Source organism: Eumetopias jubatus, unplaced genomic scaffold (assembly GCF_037043125.1).
Source record: "Eumetopias jubatus isolate StellerSeaLion01/CBP00866 unplaced genomic scaffold, mEumJub1_p1.0 scaffold_12, whole genome shotgun sequence".
Lineage (NCBI taxonomy): Eukaryota > Metazoa > Chordata > Mammalia > Carnivora > Otariidae > Eumetopias > Eumetopias jubatus.
In genome coordinates, this window is record NW_028274818.1 from 37488925 (window position 1) to 37509565 (window position 20641).

General features: G+C 38.7%; 1 protein-coding gene across 2 annotated transcripts in view; it reads right to left on the bottom strand.

The window, feature by feature from the left end:
• The window catches only part of INTS7 (integrator complex subunit 7), a 99723-nt gene that overhangs the window by 39339 nt on the left and 39743 nt on the right, over positions 1–20641 (bottom strand). For both annotated transcript variants that reach the window (XM_028125825.2, XM_028125826.1), the window contains 3 exons: positions 8439–8556; positions 3109–3243; positions 182–279 (listed from right to left, as the gene is read on the bottom strand). In XM_028125825.2, the coding sequence (XP_027981626.1) occupies positions 182–279; positions 3109–3243; positions 8439–8556 (351 nt within the window). The remainder of the gene's footprint in view (positions 1–181; positions 280–3108; positions 3244–8438; positions 8557–20641) is intronic.

Here is a 20641-nt window from a genome sequence, read left to right on the forward strand (position 1 = left end):
CCTTTCACACACGGCCGATGGCTGCTTCATCCCACCACTGCAGAACTGAGTAGTTGTGACAAAGAGTAGATAGCCTACAAAACTTAAAATATTTTACTATCTGGTCCTTTATAGAGAGATTGCCAATCCCTAGTTTAGGCAATAAAAACAGGCATTATATTAAGATAAGTGATATTTTCACCTTTAAAGTGGCTTGAGCACCTGGACTATCATCTTGACTACAAAGTACCAGAAGGGATTCCAGGCCAAAGACAGCATCCTGTTCCAGTGCCAAAAGGTCTAGAGGAAAAACACTAAGTTTTACAGTGGTCAAGTAGAGAAGATTAAATACACACACACACACACACACACACACATGCACGCGCGCACTTAGAAGAAAAAACCGTTAAGAAGTCGAAGATATAAGAAACACTGTTATGTGTAAAGCTAACCTTCCTGAAAAAGTACACGTGCCATTACTTCTGAAATGTAAAGCCTATCTTCGGACTTCTATTTTTCCATTATACTGACAATTCTAAAAATATATACATTACAACAAACTAAAAGGCTTCTGCACAGCAAAGGAAACCATCAACAAAATGAAAATAGGAGAAAATATTTGCAAATCATGTTTCTGGTAAGGGGTTAATACCCAAAATATATAAAGAACTCATATGACTTAATAGCAAAAAACAAACCATCCAATTAAAAACTGAGCAGAGGACCTGAAGAGAAATTTTTCTGAGTAAGATATCCAGATGGCTAACAGGTACATGAAAAGATGCTCACATCACCAATCATCTGGGAAATGCAAATCAAAAACAACCATGAGATATCATCTCATACCTGTTAGAATGGCTATTATCAAAAAGACAAGAAGTAACAAGCTGGCAAGGATGTGGAGAAAAGGGAACCCTGTGCATTGTTGGTGGGGATGCAAATTGATGCAGCTGCTATGGAAGACAGTGTGGAGGTTCCTCAGAAACCTAAAAATAGAACTACCATATGATCCAGCAATTCCACTTCTGGGTATTTACCCAAAGAAAATGAAAATACTAACTCAAAAAGACATATGCACCCCCATGTTCATCACAGCATTATTTACAATAGCCAAGATATGGAAACAACCTGAGTCCACTAGTGGGTGGATGGATAAAGAATGGTACTGATACACAATGGATTATTATTCAGCCATAAAAAGAAGGAAAACCTGACATTTGAGACAACATGGATCGATCTTGAAGGCATTATGTTGATCTTGAAGGCATTATGTTGATCTTGAAGTCAGATAGAAAAGGACAAATACCATATGATTTCACACTTACATGTGAAATCTAAAACAAACAAGCAAAGAAAAACTGAGCTCACAGGTACAGAGAACAGATTGGTGATTGCCAGAGGCAGATGGTGGACAAAATGGGAGAAGGGGGTTGAAAGGTGCAAACTTCTAGTTATAAAATGAGTATAGTATGGCGAGTATAGTTAATAATACTGTATATTTCATATTTGAAAGTTAAGAGAGTAGATCTTAAAAATTTTCATCACAAGAAAAAAAATTTATAACTATGTATGGTGACTGATGTTAACTAGACTGTGGTGACCATTTCACAATATACATAAATATCAAATCATTATGTTGTACACCTGAAACTAATATTTAAAAAAAAGGTATGTATACCCATGTTAAATCAAGAGCTAAAGCCACAAAAGTATAAATAAAGCGTAACTGAAAACAATCTCACCAGCTTAGCTGAGGAAAATACTAGGAACAGCAAACCATGTATTACCTTCCTAACCAGACATGAATCATTCCTAACTAGATATAAATTTTTAATCTTCCTAACTAGGCACAAATTATGCTTGTCCATTTTCACCTACAATGTAACTTTCTAATGAAAATTGAAACCCTTTTAGGAAGTAATGAAAACCCCACATAACCTTATTAATATTTTAAGTCAGACCACAAAGAACAAACCCCTTAAGGTGTCTCATGTAATAGCAGTACTATAGCATCTTTCTACTACCTTAGGGCTCGAATTTCTCTAGCAGTTCTAGAAAATTCTGAATATATTAATTAACCATATTAAGGTTAATATATATGAACTTTGAGAACACAGTTTTCTGTTACATGGTAGAAAATACTCATTACTATACCAAAAATAAAACAGGTTTAATTATTCAAATAAGAATCAGCATTTAAAGAACAATTTTAAAGAAATGTCACCTGAGTTAGTGTAGGGCTTGACAGTGTTAAGTCTAGTGAAGGTCAGGGTGCTAGAAAAAAACAGGTACTAGGAATGAGCAGTGCTGACGTCTAGTGTGGATAAGATCCCCGCTTACGATCCTTAATGAAGATCAAAATAAACACCGAAACAGAAGAAACATTCAAAGTACAATCTGTTTTTGAACACCAGCTTTAACTTATTCAAGCATTTAGGTCAAAAATATCAGGAATACAAGAAAATATAAGCATTGTTTTCTATTCACATCCTATAAAACAAAAAAACAAAATACACTGCTGTTTTTGAACGCCAGCTTGAACTTATTCAGGTCTTTAGGTCAAAAATATTAGAAATAAAATAAAATATAAACATTTTCTATTCACATCATAAATTATGCAAATGAGCTTAATGCTTTAAATACCTAGAGACAAATTCTAGGCAAATTTAATTCATATTACTCTCTTAATTCATTTGCTCCTAGGTGAAACTATTTGTTACTTAAGCCCCTTGATAACTTAAGGTATTTTTTCCTCAATTTTCCAGGTTTTTGCACATGTGAACAAATTGTCATACCACAGCACAGGCAGTCAAAAGTGATCCCTATCCACAGCACCATGCATGCAAAGTGAAGCACTGGGAGGAAATGGGCAATGCTCTATGAAACCTTTCAATTTCATAATCCCAATCCCAAGGTCCTCATATATATATATTTTTATTTTTCATAGGATTAAGTAGTTTTGAGAAAACCTGCTCTAAGTAGACTTTAGGAGGCAACCAGTAGATAAAAGCATATATGCTAAAAAGAAGAGATTAAAACACACACACACACACACACACACACACACAGAATTCCACCCAAACTTCAACCTAAAAGTTGATACATAGTATCAGTGTTGATCAAACTCACCTTTTTCTTGACAAGAGACCGTTATATTAGTTAGGACTCGTACTCCATGAGCTGCAATGCCCCTGTTATTATGGTAACAGCACTCTTGGGCTAATCTGACCAAGTCAGAGGATCTGGGAGAAGAACCCACATTTCCTAAACAAGAAGAGAAAAGTAGCACAGACTTAATCCACTTATAAAGTTCAAAAGCAGTTCAACATATAGGTTCATTGTTCCATCTACTTGTACTCCATCATCAACATAAACCATCATTCCTGTCTCTCCTGTCAAGGAACTTAGAATAGGTATGTCCTAGTAGTTTATAATGACTGGGATCTAAAATAATACAGAACTTTCCCACAAAAATATTAACAAAAATGGACTAAGGAACACAGCAAAGCCAAAACAACTAAAGACTGTATCTTGGGAGTGCAAATGGATTCTCATTAAAACGGATGTCAATTTTAGGCCTCTTATCAGATAAACCTTACCTTCATGAGAGGAAAGAAAAAGAGAAACAAAAATTTTAAGTTTGCTTTTCCCACCTCAATGGCTGGCAGATAGTTATACTGCAAAAGGTTTACACAGAATTCATGGTTTTATTTATTTTTACTTTTTTAAAAGATTTTATTATTTGAGAGAGAGAGCGAGAGCGAGAGCGAAAGAGAGAGCATGAACAGGTAAGGGGCAGAGGGAGAAGCAGGGTCTCCACTGAGCAGGGAGCCTGATGCAGGGCTTGATCCCAGGATTCCGGGATCATGACCTGAGTTGAAGGCAGATGCTTAACTGCCTAAGCCACTCAGGCGCCCCCAGAATTCATGATTTTAGAACTGGAAAGGATTCTGAAATCACATGATTCAATGCCCTATTTTTACAAAAGAAACTGAAACCCAGAGGCAGGGGTAGGGCATAACTAAGATTTTAAATGAGGGACTTGATCTCAGGATCCTGGGATCATGACCTGAGCAGAAGGCAGCCGCTTAACCGACTGAGCCCCCCAGATGTCCCTGCAGCAACTTTTAAAATTCACACTTGAAATTCTGTAATGTAAGGTTTATGTTGTGAATATATTTATTTATAGTAGAGAAATTCTCAGGTATAAGTGAATGAACTTTAAGAAGAATCAGGAGATTAAAGCTTTTCAGCTTTTTAGCAGAGACTCTTGTTCCTGCCTTCCTTTTTCCATTCTTGCTTATTTTTCCATGATTTCCATCAACTTCAACCTTGCTTCTCACACCAAAGGTGATCATATTTTTTGATCATATTCCTAATTACAACAGGCATAAACCAAGACCCCATCCCAGGCAGTGGGGGACATGTGTTTTCCAGTTTAACATAAAAGTACTAGTTCAGGTAAACCCTCAGTGTTTTTAAAATTTAAGGCAAAATAGGGGCGCCTGGGTGGCTGAGTCGTTAAGCGTCTGCCTTCTGCTCAGGTCATGATCCCAGGGTCCTGGGATCGAGCCCCGCATCGGGCTCCCTGCTCAGCCAGGAGCCTGCCTCTCCCTCTCCGCTCCTCCTGCTTGTTCCCTCTCTAGCTGTCTCTCTCTCTGTGTCAAGTAAATAAATAAAAAATCTTAAAAAAAAAAAAGGCAAAATATTAGAAAAGTTTTTTCAAGACTATGGAACTTGCATTTCCTCCATTCTTTGTCTTGCCCGTATGATTTGGACAATACAGACTCATTAATAGATTTACAAACATGTTTTGCAACTTGCATTTTTCCTTTTTTCTATGAAGACTCATCATAGAAAACTTGGAAAAAAATCAGAAAAATTCAAAATTTAAAAATTCACACATAATCACAGTAAGTAGGTAATAGCCAATATTCTGCCTTTAAAATATATTTTGCAGCATTTTTCTTTTTTTTTAAAGATTTTATTTATTTGACAGAGAGACACAGCGAGAGCAGGAACACAAGCAGGGGGAGTGGGAGAGGGAGAAGCAGGCTTCCCGCTGAGCAGGGAGCCCGATGCGGGGCTCGATCCCAGGACCCTGGGATCATGACCTGAGCCGAAGGCAGACGCTTAACAACTGAGCCACCCAGGCGCCCAGCATTTTTCTATGTTTACAGTTTTAAGGACAAAACTATTTTTAATTTAATTTTTTATTTATTAAAAAATTATTTACTCAGATAAATTCACCTGGTTCAAAAGGTTCAACAAATAGTAGAAAAAGCTAGAAAGTCAGTGAATGAAGAGTCTTCCTCATGCACCCAATATTATCAGTTCCTTATGTATCATTCCAGAGGCTATACATTTGCAGGCACATACATTTCTCGATTTTTTTCCTTTTTCCAGTTTTACATCCTTCTTTATTGCCCTTTAAACATATCATGTAGATTATTCCATGCCATATATTCTCTTTAATAAATTATATTGACTTCTATTGCAGTTGTGTATCATAATTTCTTTAATGAGATCGTTATTGATGGATTTTTTTTATACTACATCCCTGCTGATGGACAATGTTTTGCTATTACATACTCTGATGCTATGAATAATCTTATACATCGTCATTTCTCAAATGTGTCAATATATTAGTAGGTTCAATTCCTAGAAGTGGAATTTCTGGGTCATTTGTAATTTTGATGAATATTTCCAAATCACCTATGCAGACATTTAATAATTCACAACCCCACCAGCAATGAATGAGTGGCTGTTCACCCATATCATTGTCAACACAGCATGTTATCAAACTTCTGAATCTTTGCCAATCTGATGGATTGGTAAAGTATTTCAGTATTGTTTTATTTGGCATTTTCTTAGGTATGTGTGATACTGAACATCTTATATGCTTAAGAGCCATTTGTTAGTGATCATTTAGACACTAAATTTAAGTTTGTTTTACAAACGATCCTGCTTATATTGAAAAAATCTAATCAATGAAAACATACTTAAACATTTACTATTGCCTATGGAAATAACCTAATTTTGGAAAATCCTTGACTTTTATTTCTTGTGAACATTACCTAGTCTGGTTATTTAAGCCTTTTGCTTAATTCCATATACAAACTGCAATTTAATAAAATTTAAAATTCAATAAAAGGGCAAAGCTTGAGAATTGCTTGAATATTATAACCTGACAGAGGCTTACAAATGACTTTGGAATTATAAAATAAAGAAAAACAAAGTCATTCTGCTTCTAGGCCCGTTTAGTACAAAAATGAACACTGGATCAGAACTTTTGGGTTCAGGCCTAGACTAAGGCATGTCATCAAGTATGTGATTTTGGACATATCGTTGAAACTTTGTAAGCCTCAATTTTAATACTTATAAACTCCTTTCTATGCGCCTTGCTTGAAAGGCTACTTGTACAGAAGCAATGAGACCTTCTATGGGAAGACACTTATAAATTATAAGATACAATTAATACTCTTGCAGCTCTTTTAAGGTAGGATGTCAGTCAAAGATATTAACTATAAGCTGAGAAACTGAGACTGGCTGATTTATGCAGGAAAAGAATTTCTCAAAAGTACAATGGGTATATGATAGATTATTGATAAAAAGGGCTGTGATAATATATCCCGTCCCTTGTTGGCATGCCCCTTTGTGATGCAATTTTCTAATTCCTTGCCTCAAGAGGTGTTTATTTCCCCACTTATCTCGGCTTGGCTGTGTCGCTTGCTCTGGCTATTCAGACATTAAAAAATACGCAAGGAAAAGACTAAGAAGTGCTCATGTGCTGGTGGCTTCCTTCTTTGGTTCCCGCTAGAACCCTGAGATCATAATGTAAACAAGGCTAAGCTAGCCTGCTGAGGCACATGGAGGAGAACCAAGCTGCTCTGCTGAAAGCCTTTCAACCTCCAGTTGGGTGAATGAGGCCTCTTTAGACCATCCAGAATGGTCAAGGTTCGAGATGACTGCAATCTTAAGAGTAAAAGCCCACGTGAGACTGGGAGAAGCACCCAGCTGAGGTCAGTCAAAATTGCTGATATGCAGAATCAGAGCAAATACGATGGTGATGGTTTTAAGCCACTAAGTTTTTTGTTTTTTTTTTTTTAAGTATTTTATTTATTTATTTGTCAGAGAGAGAGAGCACAAGCAGGGGGAGTGGCAGGCAGAGGGAGAAGTAGGCTCCCTGCTGAGCAAGGAGCCCGATGCAGGACTTGATCCCAGGACCCTGGGACCACGACCTGAGCTGAAGGCAGATGCTTAACCGACTGAGCCACCTACAGGTAGGTCCCTTACGCCACTAAGTTTTGAGGTGACTTACTGCAAAGCAGTAGAAAACTGACATAGAAATACCTCACAGAATTACTGGAAAGCCTAGAAAACTAAGTTAGAAAATGCACAGGAAAAAGGCCAGGCTAGCGACCAAGCAAGATCACAGCCCAAACCGTGCACAGAATTAGTTCAGTGAAGAATTAGTTAAGCTCGATGTCACGGCTTACACTGCTGCCAGAGGTACCATGACAGAGCAAATGCCCACTGTTACGGGAGACCCCACAAACGGTGCGGCCGCGGTCACTGCTGTAGCGCTAGACCGGATTCTCCCACTTCCCTACTTCTTATCGTGACTGGCTCCCAATTCAGCCCATGGTATGACATGAGCCCTGAGTCCAGGCCACATGTGTGCACCCTAGCTGGCAAGGAGGCCTGGCAAACAGGGTCCCAGGTATTTTTATCTTCCTATCAAGCTTTATATATATGGTAGGGAATTCCCTTTACCCAGTTAAGTTCAAAGGCTGTGAAACCATAAAAAGGACAAAGGGTCATTGTAATTCTTAGCTACCTCAATTCAAATTAATGGACTAAAACAGGAAGCAATACAGATCCACCACAAAACCTGCATTAAACAAAACAAAACACTTTAGCCATGTCTGTTAGGTAAGCAAGCTCCTCGCTGGGCATTAATTAAGGCATTTTTGAAGTTAAACCATCTGCAATAGGCAACTAGGAAAGTGTTATTGAACTGGGGTAAAGTTTTCTTTTAATCATTTTCCAGAGGGATAATATATACCTAAAAGAAGGCATATGACATTTGCTTTTAAAATTCACCACCATCTGGCCTTTGAAATGTACTTAAATCCAAAGGGCACTTTAACTCAGAGACATAACAAAAGCAAACTAGCTATGTTAAGTATCCTCAAAAATATTCTTTCACATACATATAATTCAAAACAGGGCAAATCTAGACAAAACAATACCCTTGAATTATGATCAAGGATGCAAAATATTATGACCACAGGCATTAGTAGAAGAAATCATTCTCAGATAAGTCACTGGCATACAACAGAGTACAAGACTGAAACTGTTCTGGATTCTAAGGCTTTACAGAAGAAACAACCTGAACCATCAACATGAGAAAAGGGACTAGCACATTCTCCATATGTCCTCTCCCTTCTCCTTACCTGAAGCTATGCTGAAGTAATGTTTGATGGCAATGGTCCCTGACAGTGTGGAAAGGACAGACAGCATCCCGAGTTTCAGGCTGTCATAAGGAGTCTGGAGGGCACATTCACAGAGTGCCTGGAATACAGAAGAAAACGGAACACAGAAGGTGAAATACCTTAAAACTGTCCACTTGTTTTAAATGTTCTAGCTTTTAGAAAAATTCTATCTACAATAAAAAACTTCAAACTGCCAGAGCCATGAGGAATATCAGGAGACACATGGGCGAAATCTAATGCAGTTTCCTAGATGGGACTCTGGAACCGAAAAAGGACCCTAAGCAAAAACTAAAGCAACCAGAACAAAGAATGAACTTTGGTTAATAATAATGATGTACCAACATTGGTTTATTAATTTTAACAAATGTGCTGCACTAATGGCAAACAATGACAGGGGAAACTGGGTGTGGGGTGTGTGGCAACCCTCTGTACCATCTTTTCCATTTTTCTGTAAATCTACACCTGTTCTGAAGAATAAAGTCCATTTAAAAAAAAAAAAGGTCATCATGACTGATTTTTTATTAAGCTCACTGGAAATTAAGTATTATTCAGTCCACAAAAGCAGAACCTCCACTGTACTTTACTTCATGGAGAGATACGAATATTAGTTCATATATCTATATTTTTAAAAAATAACGGAGCATGACAGTCTATCTTGTATGCAAGTGAATGCACTGTCTGTCCTCCTCCATTTTGGATCATCCACTCTACTCCGGACTACCGTGGTCTGAAGAATTACCAGAAACAAGATGCTCGTGTTTCTTTAAGTAACGTCAACTATGGGTAAGTGCTCGTACTACAGTGACTCTTGCCTTATCCTGCACCTCTACTCTTAGGACATGTCATATAAGTGGTCAAATAACGCCCTGCTAAATTAAACTAATTCCCATTCTCCCACAAAGACAAAAGTTCAGAAAATAGCAAAACTTAAAGACTAGGGAAAAAAATCAAAAATAAAATTTCAAAAGAGTTAAACAATAGATTTATTATGTCCCAGATAAAAATGTCAACACAATCTTGGGAGTGGAAAGATTTACATAATCTGTTTCTAAAGATCATATGGAAAAATCAAAATCAAAATATATCCAGAAAAATTCTGATGAAGTATGAGGGACAAAACAAACCCCACCAAATATAAAATGTATAATAAACCTGTAGAAGTCAAAGAAGTTTTTCCTACTCATGGACAGAGAAATCAATGAGAGCAAACTTGTTCCAGAAATGGATTCAAATACACAGAATTTAATATACACTAATGGCATTTCAAATGAGAGGGACTTTTCGATAAACAGCTCAAGGACAACTGGCCAGCCATCTGGGTAAAATAAATCTAGACCTTTGTTTCTTTTTAATGGCAAATAAAAACCAAAACTGTAAGAAATACTAAGGGCTAACATAGGAAAAGAAAAAGTAAAAAGATATTTGACAAATCTGGGAAAAATGTTCATATCATGTAAGGTCAATAAAGGCCCAATCACCTTCGTATATAAAACGTTCTTACTAGCAGATAGGCAAACACCACAATAGAAAAATGAGTTCACAGATAAAATTTATACAAATGCCTTTTAAAAAGAAGATGCTAAATCTCACTCCTAATTTGAAACATTTAAAATAAGAGATTTTTTTCACCAGACTGTACAGGAGTAAAGTTTAATAAGCCATAGTTCTGAAAGCTGTGTGGGGCAACAGTCACTGTCACACTACCGACAGAAAGGTAAAATAGAAACCTCATTAGTGGGTAACTGGCATTACATATAAAAACTTTAATTGTATGTATCATTGGACCCAAGAAATCCTCTTTTAGAAATGTATCATCATTGTGAGCAATGATGATTTTCTTTTTTTAACAAACTAGTCAATGTAGCAGTGTAAACAGTAAGAGTAAAAGTACTGGAAACAACTCTTAATGTTCATCGGTGGAACTGGAAATATAAAGGCAGTACCACACAACTGCTGAAAGAATGTAGCAGATCTAAGTACTAATACCACATGTTCCCCAAGATGTACTGTGAAGAGATAAAAGGTTCAGAACGTGCATAAACTATTTTCATTTTCATACAGGAAATAGAAAGGACATACACATGCTTTTTTATGGACGACAAAATTCAGAAGGATACATAAGAAACTAGTTAACACTGACCACCTCTGCAGGGGAGAGCTGAGAGAAGAGATGACTTACAAGACAGACGTGTTTTCGCTCACTATTCACCTTAAACTCTGAATTTTTTATCATGTGCATGTGTACTTTTTCAACTGAAAGAAAACCCTAGCTAATAACAAAAACAGCAGCAGGAACAAATAATCATGGCAGGAATGGAAATGGACTTGAAAGACAAAGTAGGTTTCTGGTAATGAAAGGGAAGACAGTGATGGAGATGAAGCAAACAAGCAGTGTGGCAGTTAGGCCAGATTATGGAATATTTATTTGTGGCCTAACAGGAGATATGTCCAAAACGGATGAAGGCCAAGACAGAGAAACACTGAACAGGGAATATTAGGCCAGATTAAAGTTGGCCTTGAAGTTAGAGTAATTTAAGTTTAATGGTTAAAGGAAAAAGGAAACCACTGGAGAGAATTATGTTATTGAAAGCATTAAGGAAGATTATTATGGCAATGATAAACAGGTTAGGGCCACAGAGCCAACCTATAGCCTAGGGCATTAATCCAGGCAGGTGGTGATGGACTATGGCCTTAACTACAGCTTGAGGGCTCAAATGGAGAGTAGAGAGTGAATATGAGAGGCGTTTTGAAACTGATGATGTAAAAGGGAATCAACAAGAAGGATTCAATAATTAATACAAAATTTCAAACCTCATGACTAGAGAATGTTGATTCCATTTATGAAGACTGAGAATTTATGGAGATAAGCTAATCCCAGAGAAAGGACAGAAATAGGAAGAGATATGAAATCCAAGAAGAAATATCTACCAGGCATTTGGAATCTGACATGTAACAGATTTTTAGCTGGAAGACTTGCATGAGAATTCTGGCTCTACCACTTACCATCTCTGTGATCTGAGCCAATTACTGAAATCTCTGAGTCTCAACTTCTTTGTCTCTAAAATGGGGGTAAAGATTTATACAGAATTTTTTTTTAAGATTTATTTATTTATTTGAGAGAGAGAGAATGTATGTGAGTAGGGGGAGGGGCAGAGGGAAGAGAACCTTAAGCAGACTCCCCGCTGAGTGCAAAACCTGACCTGGTTCAAGCACATGACCCAGGAGATCATGACCTCAGCCGAAATCACAAGCTGTACGCTTAACTGACTAAGCCACCCAGGCGGCCTGCAGAATTGTTGCTTTAATATAAAACACCTCTGGAAAAACATATAAGAAATTAGACACGGGCTGCCACTGGGCAAAGGAGTGAGTGGATGGCAGGAGAGTAAGTGGGAAATACTTTATGATATATATCCTTTTGCAGCTTTTGAATTCTGCACATGAACATACTGGCATAAAAAATTTTAAAATAAAATATAAGTGGGGGTGATGACATTTATTGTCTGCAATAATAAAAAGCTCCTGAGAGTCAAAGAGCTTTGCAAGCCCTACAAGCTACTACGCTGAAGAGCAGTTCAGGGGAGGAGCAAGATGGTGGAGGAGTAGGAGACCTGGATTTCCTCTGGTCTCAGGAATTCAGCTGGATAGGGATCAAACCATTCTGAACACCTACAAACTCAAAAGGAGATCGAAGAAAAGAATAGCAACAACTCTCTGAACAGAAAAGCGACCACTTACTGGAAGATAGGATGCGCGGAGAAGTGAATCCGAGGCGATATTCGGGAGGACAGACAGCGAGGGAGGGGGCCACCGTAGGCCGCTACCAGCAAGTGATAGATCAGCGGAGCACAAAATCGGAACTTTCAGAAGTTGGCTCCACTGAGGGATGTTGCTCCAGTGGCTAAGTGAGGGGTGAGGAGGGGTGAACCCTCGCGGGACAGTGTGGTCTCAGGACCTTCAGGGTCACAGAGAGACCGGGGGTGCCTGAGTGCAGCAGAGCTCCCAGGTATGGAGCGGGGAAGCCGGCTGCAGAGACGAGCAGAGGCACGGGCTCTCAGCTTGGGGTTGCCATAAACCGTGATCCGCGGCACAGTTGGGCCACTGCTCCTCCAGCAGGGACCCAACAAGCGGCAGATCCGTGGAGACTCCCCTTCCTCCCACGGGAGGAGTGGCGCAGGAGCGCACTGCAGGGATCTGGAAGGTTTGGAACTCCACACGGAGTCGGGTGCCAGAGACAGAAACAAACGCTCGGTCACAGGCTGGGTGAGCAAGGAGTGCGGCCGGAGACCAGGAAGAGGGGAGTGACTGACTGCTTTTCTCTGGGGGCGCACTGAGGAGCAGGGCCCGAGTTCTCAGCTCCTCCAGGGCAGAGACAGGGAGGCCGCCATTTTCACTCTTGTCCTCCAAAGCTGTATGGAAAGCTGCAGGGAACAAAAGCTCCGGAAAGCGAACCCAAGCCGATTACTTAGCAGGACCCAGCAAGGGCAGGGCAATTCTGACTCGGGCAAAGACATTTGGAAACCATGGCAAAAGGACCCTCCCCCAGAAGATCAGCAAGAACAGCCAGCCAAGACCAAGTTTACGGATCAATGAGAATGGCAGAACTCCAGCGCTAGGGGAATACTGCACATAGAATTCATGGCTTTTCCCCCATGATTCTTTAGTCTTTCAACGTTAATTTTTTAAATTTTATTTTTTATTTTTCTCTGTTTTTTAGTTGAATTTTTCTTCTTCCCTTTTTCAACCAACGTCTTATCAATTCCTTTTTAAAAATCTTTTTTGATTTTCATGTTTACACTCATATTTTATCCCTTCATTGTATTTAGCCTTATTTTTTGTATATGTATATATATAAGTTGTTCATTCTTTAAAGTTCTGGGAGGCAATTTCTTCTAACAGACCAAAATACATCCAAAATCTAGAGTTTGGCTCTGTTCTATTCACCAGCCTGATCATATTATTATTATTTTTATTTCCCTTTCTTTTCCCCCAGTTTCGGGTTTCTTCTGATTTGTTTAGTGTTTTTCTGGGGTCGTTGTCACCCAGTTAGCATTTTGTTCTCTCATTCATCTATTCTCCTCTGGACAAAATGACAAGATGGAAAAAATCACCTCAACAAAAAGAACAAGAGGCAGTACCAACTGCCCGGGACCTAATCAATACAGACATTAGTAAGATGTCAGAACTAGAGTTCAGAATGATGATTATAAAGGTACTAGCTGGGCTTGAAAAAAGCACGGAAGTTATTGGAGAAACCCTTTCTAAAATCTAACCACGTCGAAATCAAAAAGGCTATTAATGAGGTGCAATCAAAAATGGAGGCTCTAACTGCTAGGATAAATGAGGCAGAAGAGAGAATAGGAGATATAGAAGACCAAATGATGGAAAATAAAGAAGCTGAGAAAAAGAGATAAACAATACTGGATCACAAGGGCAGAATTCGAGAAATAAGTGATACCATAAAGTGAAACAACATTAGAATAAGTGGGATCCCAGAGGAAGGAGAGAGAGGGGCAGAAGGTATACTGGAGCAAATTAGAGCAGACAACTAACCTAATTTGGGGAAGGAAACAGGCATCAAAATCCAGGAGGCACAGAGAAGCCCCTCAAAATCAATAAAAATAGGTCAACACCCCAACATCTACCAGTAAAAGTGACAAGTCGCAGAGACAAAGGGAAAATCCTGAAAGCAGCTCGGGACAAGAGGTCCGTAACCTACAACGGTAGAAACATTAGATTGGCAACGGACCTGTCCACAGAGACCTCGCAGGCCAGAAAGGACTGGCATGATATATTTAGAGCGGTAAACGAGAGAGATACCATATCCAGCTAGGCTGTCACTGAAAATAGAAGGAGAGAGAAAAAGCTTCCAGGACAAACAAAAACTAAAACAATTTGCAAACACCAAACCAGCCCTACAAGAAATATTGAAAGGGGTCCTCTAAGCAAAGAAAGAGCCTAAAAGTAACACAGACCAGAAAGGAACACAGACAATATACAATAACAGTCGCCTTACAGGCAATCCCATGGCACTAAATTCATATCTTTCGATAGTTACCCTGAATGTAAATGGACTAAATGCCCCAATCAAAAGACACAGGGCATCAGACTGGATAAAAAGAACAAGACCCATCGATACGCTGTCTGCAAGAGACTCATTTCAGACGCAAAGACACCTCCAGATTTAAATGAGGGGGTGGAAAACCATTTACCATGCTAATGGACATCAAAAGAAAGCTGGGGTGGCAATCCTTATATCAGACAAATTAGATTTTAAACCAAAGACTATAATAAGAGATAAGGAAGGGCACTCCATCATACTTAAAGGGTCTATCCAACAGGAATATCTAACAATTGTAAATATCTATGCCCCTAACATGGGAGCAGCCAACTGTACAAGCATTAATAACAAAATCAAAGAAACACAGCGACAATACAATAATAGTGGGAGACTTTAACACCCCCCTCATTGAAATGGAGAGATCATCTAAGCAAAAGATCAATAAGGAAACAAAGGCTTTAAAGGACACACTGGACGAGATGGACTTCACAGATATATTCAGAACATCCCATCCCAAAGCAACAGAACACACATTCTTCTCTAGTGCCCATGGAACATTCTCCAGAATTGATCACATCCTGGGTCACAAATCAGAACCCAACAGGTACCAAAAGATTGGGATCATTCCCTGCATATTTTTGGACCACAATGCTTGGAAACTAGAACTCAATCACAAGAGGAAAGTCGGAAAGAACTCAAATACATGGAGGCTAAAGAGCATCCTGCTAAAGAACGAATGGGTCAACCAGGAAATTAAAGAAGAATTTAAGAAATTCATGGAAACATATGAAAATGAAAAGACAATTGCTCAAAATCTTTGGGATACAGCAAAGGCAGTCCTAAGAGGAAAGTATGTAGCATTACAAGCCTTTCTCAAGAAACAACAAAGGTCTCACATACACAACCTAACCCTACACCTAAAGGAGCTGGAGAAAGAACAGCAAATAAAGCCTAAACCCAGCAGGAGAAGAGAAATAATAAAGATCAGAGCAGAAACCAATGAAATAGAAACCAAAAGAACAGTAGAACAGATCGACGAAACCAGGAGCTGGTTCTTTGAAAGAATTAACAAGATTGATAAACCCCTGGCCAGACTTATCAAAAAGAAAAGAGAAAGGACCCAAGTCAACAAAATCATGAATGAAAGAGGAGAGATCACAACCAACACCAAAGACGTACAAACAATTGTAAGAACATATTATGAGCAACTCTATGCCAGCAAATTAGATAATCTGGAAGAAATGGATGCATTCCTAGAGACGTATAAACTACCAAAACTGAACCAGGAAGAAAGAGAAAACCTGAACAGACCCATAACCACTAAGGAAATTGAAGCAGGAATCAAAAATCTCCCAACAAACAAGAGCCCAGAGCCAGATGGCTTCCCAGGGGAATTCTACCAAACATTTATTTTTTAAAGAAGCATTAATACCTATTCTTCTGCAACTGTTCCAAAAAATAGAAATGGAAGGGAAACTTCCAAACTCATTTGATGAGGCCAGCATTACCTTGATCCCAAAACCAGACAAAGACCTCATCAAAAAGGAGAACTACAGACCAATATCCTTGATGAACATGGATGCAAAAATTCTCATCAAAATACTAGCCAACAGGATCCAACGGTACATTAAAAGGATTATTCACCACGACCAAGTGGGGTTTATTCCTGGGCTGCAAGGCTGGTTCAACATCCACAAATCAATGTGATACAGTACATTAATAAAAGAAAGAACAAGAACCATATGATCCTCTCAACAGATGCAGAAAAAGCATTTGACAAAGTACAGCATCCTTTCTTGATTAAAACTCTTCAGAGTGTAGGGACACAGGGTATATACCTCAATATCGTAAAAGCCATCTATGAAAAACCCACAGTGAATATCATACTCAATGGGGAAAAACTGAGAGCTTTGCCCCTAAGGTCAGGAACACGGCAGGGATGTCCACTATCACCACTGCTATTCAACATAGTACTAGAAGTCCTAGCCACAGCAATCAGACAACAAAAAGAAATCAAAGGCATCCAAATCGGCAAAGAAGAAGTCAAACTCTCACTCTCTGCAGATGATATGATACTTTATGTGGAAAACCCAAAAGACTCCACCCCCAAAACTGCTAGAACTCGTACAGGGATTCAGTATAGTGGCAGGATATAAAATCAATGCACAGAAATCAGTTGCATTTCTATACACCAACAACAAGACAGAAGAAAGAGAAATTAAGGAGTCGATCCCATTTACAATTGCACCCATAACCGTAAGATACCTAGGAATAAATCTAACCAAAGAGGCAAAGAATCTGCACTCAGAAAACTCGAGAATACTCATGAAAGAAATTGAGGAAGACACAAAGAAATGGAAAAACGTTCCATGCTCATGGATTGGAAGAACAAATATTGTGAAAATGTCTGTGCTGCCTAGAGCAATCTACACATTTAATGCATTCCTATCAAAATACCATCCACTTTTTCAAAGAAATGGAATAAATAATCCTCAAATTTGTATGGAACCAGAAAAGACCCCGAACAGTCAGAGGAATGTGAAAAAGAAAAGCAAAGCTGGTGGCATCACAATTCCGGACTTCAAGCTCTATTACAAAGCTGTAACCATCAAGACAGTACAGGACTGGCACAAAAATAGACACAAAGATCAACGGAACAGAACAGAGAGCCCAGAAACGGACCCTTAACTCTATGTTCAACTAATCTTCGACAAAGCAGGAAAGAATGTCCAATGGAAAAAAGACAGTCTCTTCAACAAATGGTGTTGGGAAAATTGGACAGCCACATGCAGAAGAATGAAACTGGACCATTTCCTTACACCACACAGAAAAATACACTCCAAATGGATGAAAGACCTAAGTGTGAGACAGGAATCCATCAAAATCCTTGAGGAGAACACAGGCAGCAATCTCTTCGACCTCAGCCGCAGCAACTTCTTCCTAGAAACATCGCCAAAGGCAAGGGAAGCAAGGGCAAAAATGAACTATTCGGACTTCATCAAGATAAAAAGTTTTTGCACAGCAAAGGAAACAGTCAAAAAAACCAAAAGACAACGCAGAATGGGATAAGATATTTGCAAATGACATATCAGATAAAGGGCTAGTATCCAAAATCTATAAAGTACTTCTTAAACTCAACACCCAAAGAACGAATGATCCAATCAGGAAATGGGCAGAAGACATGAACAGACATTTTTCCAAAGACATCCAAATGGCCAACAGACACATGAAAAAGTGCTCAACATCCCTCGGCATCAGGGAAATACAAATCAAAACCTCAATGAGATATCACCTCACACCAGTCAGAATGACTAAAATTAACAAGTCAGGAAATGACAAATGTTGGCAAGGATGCAGAGAAAGGGGAACCCTCCTACACTGTTAGTTGGGAATGCAAGCTGGTGCAGCCACTCTGGAAAACAGTATGGAGGTTCCTCAAAAAGTTGAAAATAGAGCTACCATATAACCCAGCAACTGCACTACTGGGTCTTTACCCCAAAGATACAAATATAGGGATCCGAAGGGGTACGTGCATCGCGATGTTTATAGCAGCAATGTCCACAATAGCCAAACTGTGGAAAGAGCCAAGATGTCCATTGACAGATGAATGGATAATGAAGAGGTGGTATATATACACAATGGAATATGATGCAGCCATCAAAAGGAATGAGATCTTGCCATTTGCAACGACGTGGATGGAACTGGAGGGTGTTATGCTGAGCGAAATAAGTCAATCAGAGAAAGACATGTATCATATGACCTCACTGATATGAGGAATTCTTAATCTCAGGAAAGAAACTGAGGGTTGCTGGAGTGGTGGGGTGTGGGAGGAGTGGGGTGGCTGGATGATAGACCCTGGGGAGGGTATTTGCTATGGTGAGTGCTGTGAATTGTGTAAGACTGTTGAATCACAGATCTGTACCTCTGAAACAAATAATACATTATATGTTAAAAAAAAAAAAAAGGAAGAAGATAGCAGGAGGGGAAGAATGAAGGGGGGGAATCGGAGGGAGAGATGAACCATGAGAGACGATGGACTCTGAAAAACAAACTGAGGGTTCTAGAGGGGAGGGGCATGGGGGGATGGGTTAGCCTGGTGATGGGTATTAAAGAGGGCACGTTCTGCATGGAGCACTGGGTGTTATACGCAAACAATGAATCATGGAACACTACATCAAAAACCAATGATGTAATTAATCATAATTAATGTGATTAACATAACATAATAATTAAGAGATAAAATAAAATAAAATACTAAAAAAAAAAAAAGAGTAGTTCAGAAGCTCAGGGAGAAGGACTAGATTGCTGGAGAATGCCCACCCTGATATGAGGGGATGCCATCAGAATGGCAGAGAATAAATGGGAGGAAGCACCTAGACTCAACTCAAAGACGCAATTCTGAAGAAAAGGGGCAGTGAAGAATCCAGAGAGGATACAGTTTCGACAGTGAGAAAAATGAGTGAGGACAGTTCAGTGCAAAGAAGCCAAGGGAACGGGAAAGGCTGACAGGGCCAAATACACTAAAAGGAAAGAAGACAAATGCAGACAAGCCTCCAATCTAGCATTAAGAACCCTGGTGACATTTGACGTGCCTAAGCAAAAGTGATAGGGAAACAGATCTAAATGCAAGTGTATTAAAGAGTGAAGGACAAAGAAATAGAAGCAGACACAGATGCTGTTTTTGAAGTGCAAAAGAAAGCAGTTTTTAAAAAAGTGATTGTGTTTAAGTAATACCAAAGTCTTTTCTATTTATTCAAATTCTTAAACCATTGCCATTTACCCGTCTTCTTACTGCCTAAGTTATCCTGCCTTACGCTGTTAATTAGCTTATGTTTGGGAATAAATTCCGCAGCCAAATAGCCCCAGAAGTTAAGGACTATGTCTTGTGTTTATACATATTCAAAATTATGTCTTACAGAGTGCTCTGTGTATTAAGACACATTTAACCTTTTGGGATAATCGAGAAGGCATGTGCAAGACATTTATGATAACAGTATTAGTACTTTTTAAAAAGCAAAAAGAATTTTACCATTTAAAAAACTGAGAAAAAGTGTTCGAAAAATTTTTGATAAAATTATTGACCATGTTATCTTCTAATTTCTGTCACTCAGCACAGTATTGGGTACCTACAATGCTCTCAGTAAATAAACACTGATTTCAAGGTTCGTTAATTCAAATCAGTTAGCTTAACAGAGCACATCACAAAGTTCCCCAGAGATGGCAGGTCAATCCTGTTTCAATGAGGAAATGTGGCTCCCTTCTGTTCCAAGGACATGACCTATTACAAAACTGTCTTACCAGGTCCATTTTTCTTATTGACAGAAAGGAAATCTTCAAACACAAGCCCCTTTCTCAGTCACTACCACGGTCTTCTTCACTGACTATTTGGTCTGAATTTCTCTCTCTCTAGGCTGGCTTACCTCACTGCTCAACTGAAGCTCTGTCCTGAATTACTGTTTTCTGGGTCAGTTCCTAAATAGGGGCTTCTCCTCTACCCTAGAATGGGACTGGCCACCAGGGATGTGTTCCAGAAAAGCACAGCAAAAAGCTTATAGTCTTTAAGGTATAGAAAAATGTTATGTTTAAAAGTACTCTGTCAGAGACATAACCCCTCTAATTTTTCTATGTTTCCATTGTACCAACCTACAAAGAAAAAGATGATTAAAAGAACTAATTCTCAGGCTTAACTTATCATTCCTCCTAGTATTAGGTAAGGAACAAAACAGAACTCTCAGGAGATATAAAGCCAAAAATAAAATTGTATCTTTGAAAATATCCAGAACAGATAATCTTTCACTTTGTAACAGGTTGTATAAATCAACTTCTTCAGATAAAACTATAACATCAGAATATTGTAAACTATTAATACAAATTAACACCAACTAAAATGGATATTTATGTTAGTAAGGCATAAAAAAAATCCAAACAAAACTATAAACATGAGAAAATATTTTTGTTCCTATGAAGTTACTATTTTCGACTTCTTTAATAATAATATACTATATTGGGCCTTCATTTTGGGCTTTTAACATTCAGAATGGAAGTATTTCCTTTAAACCTGGAATATATGATTCCATGTGGAAATTATAACACCTACCAACAC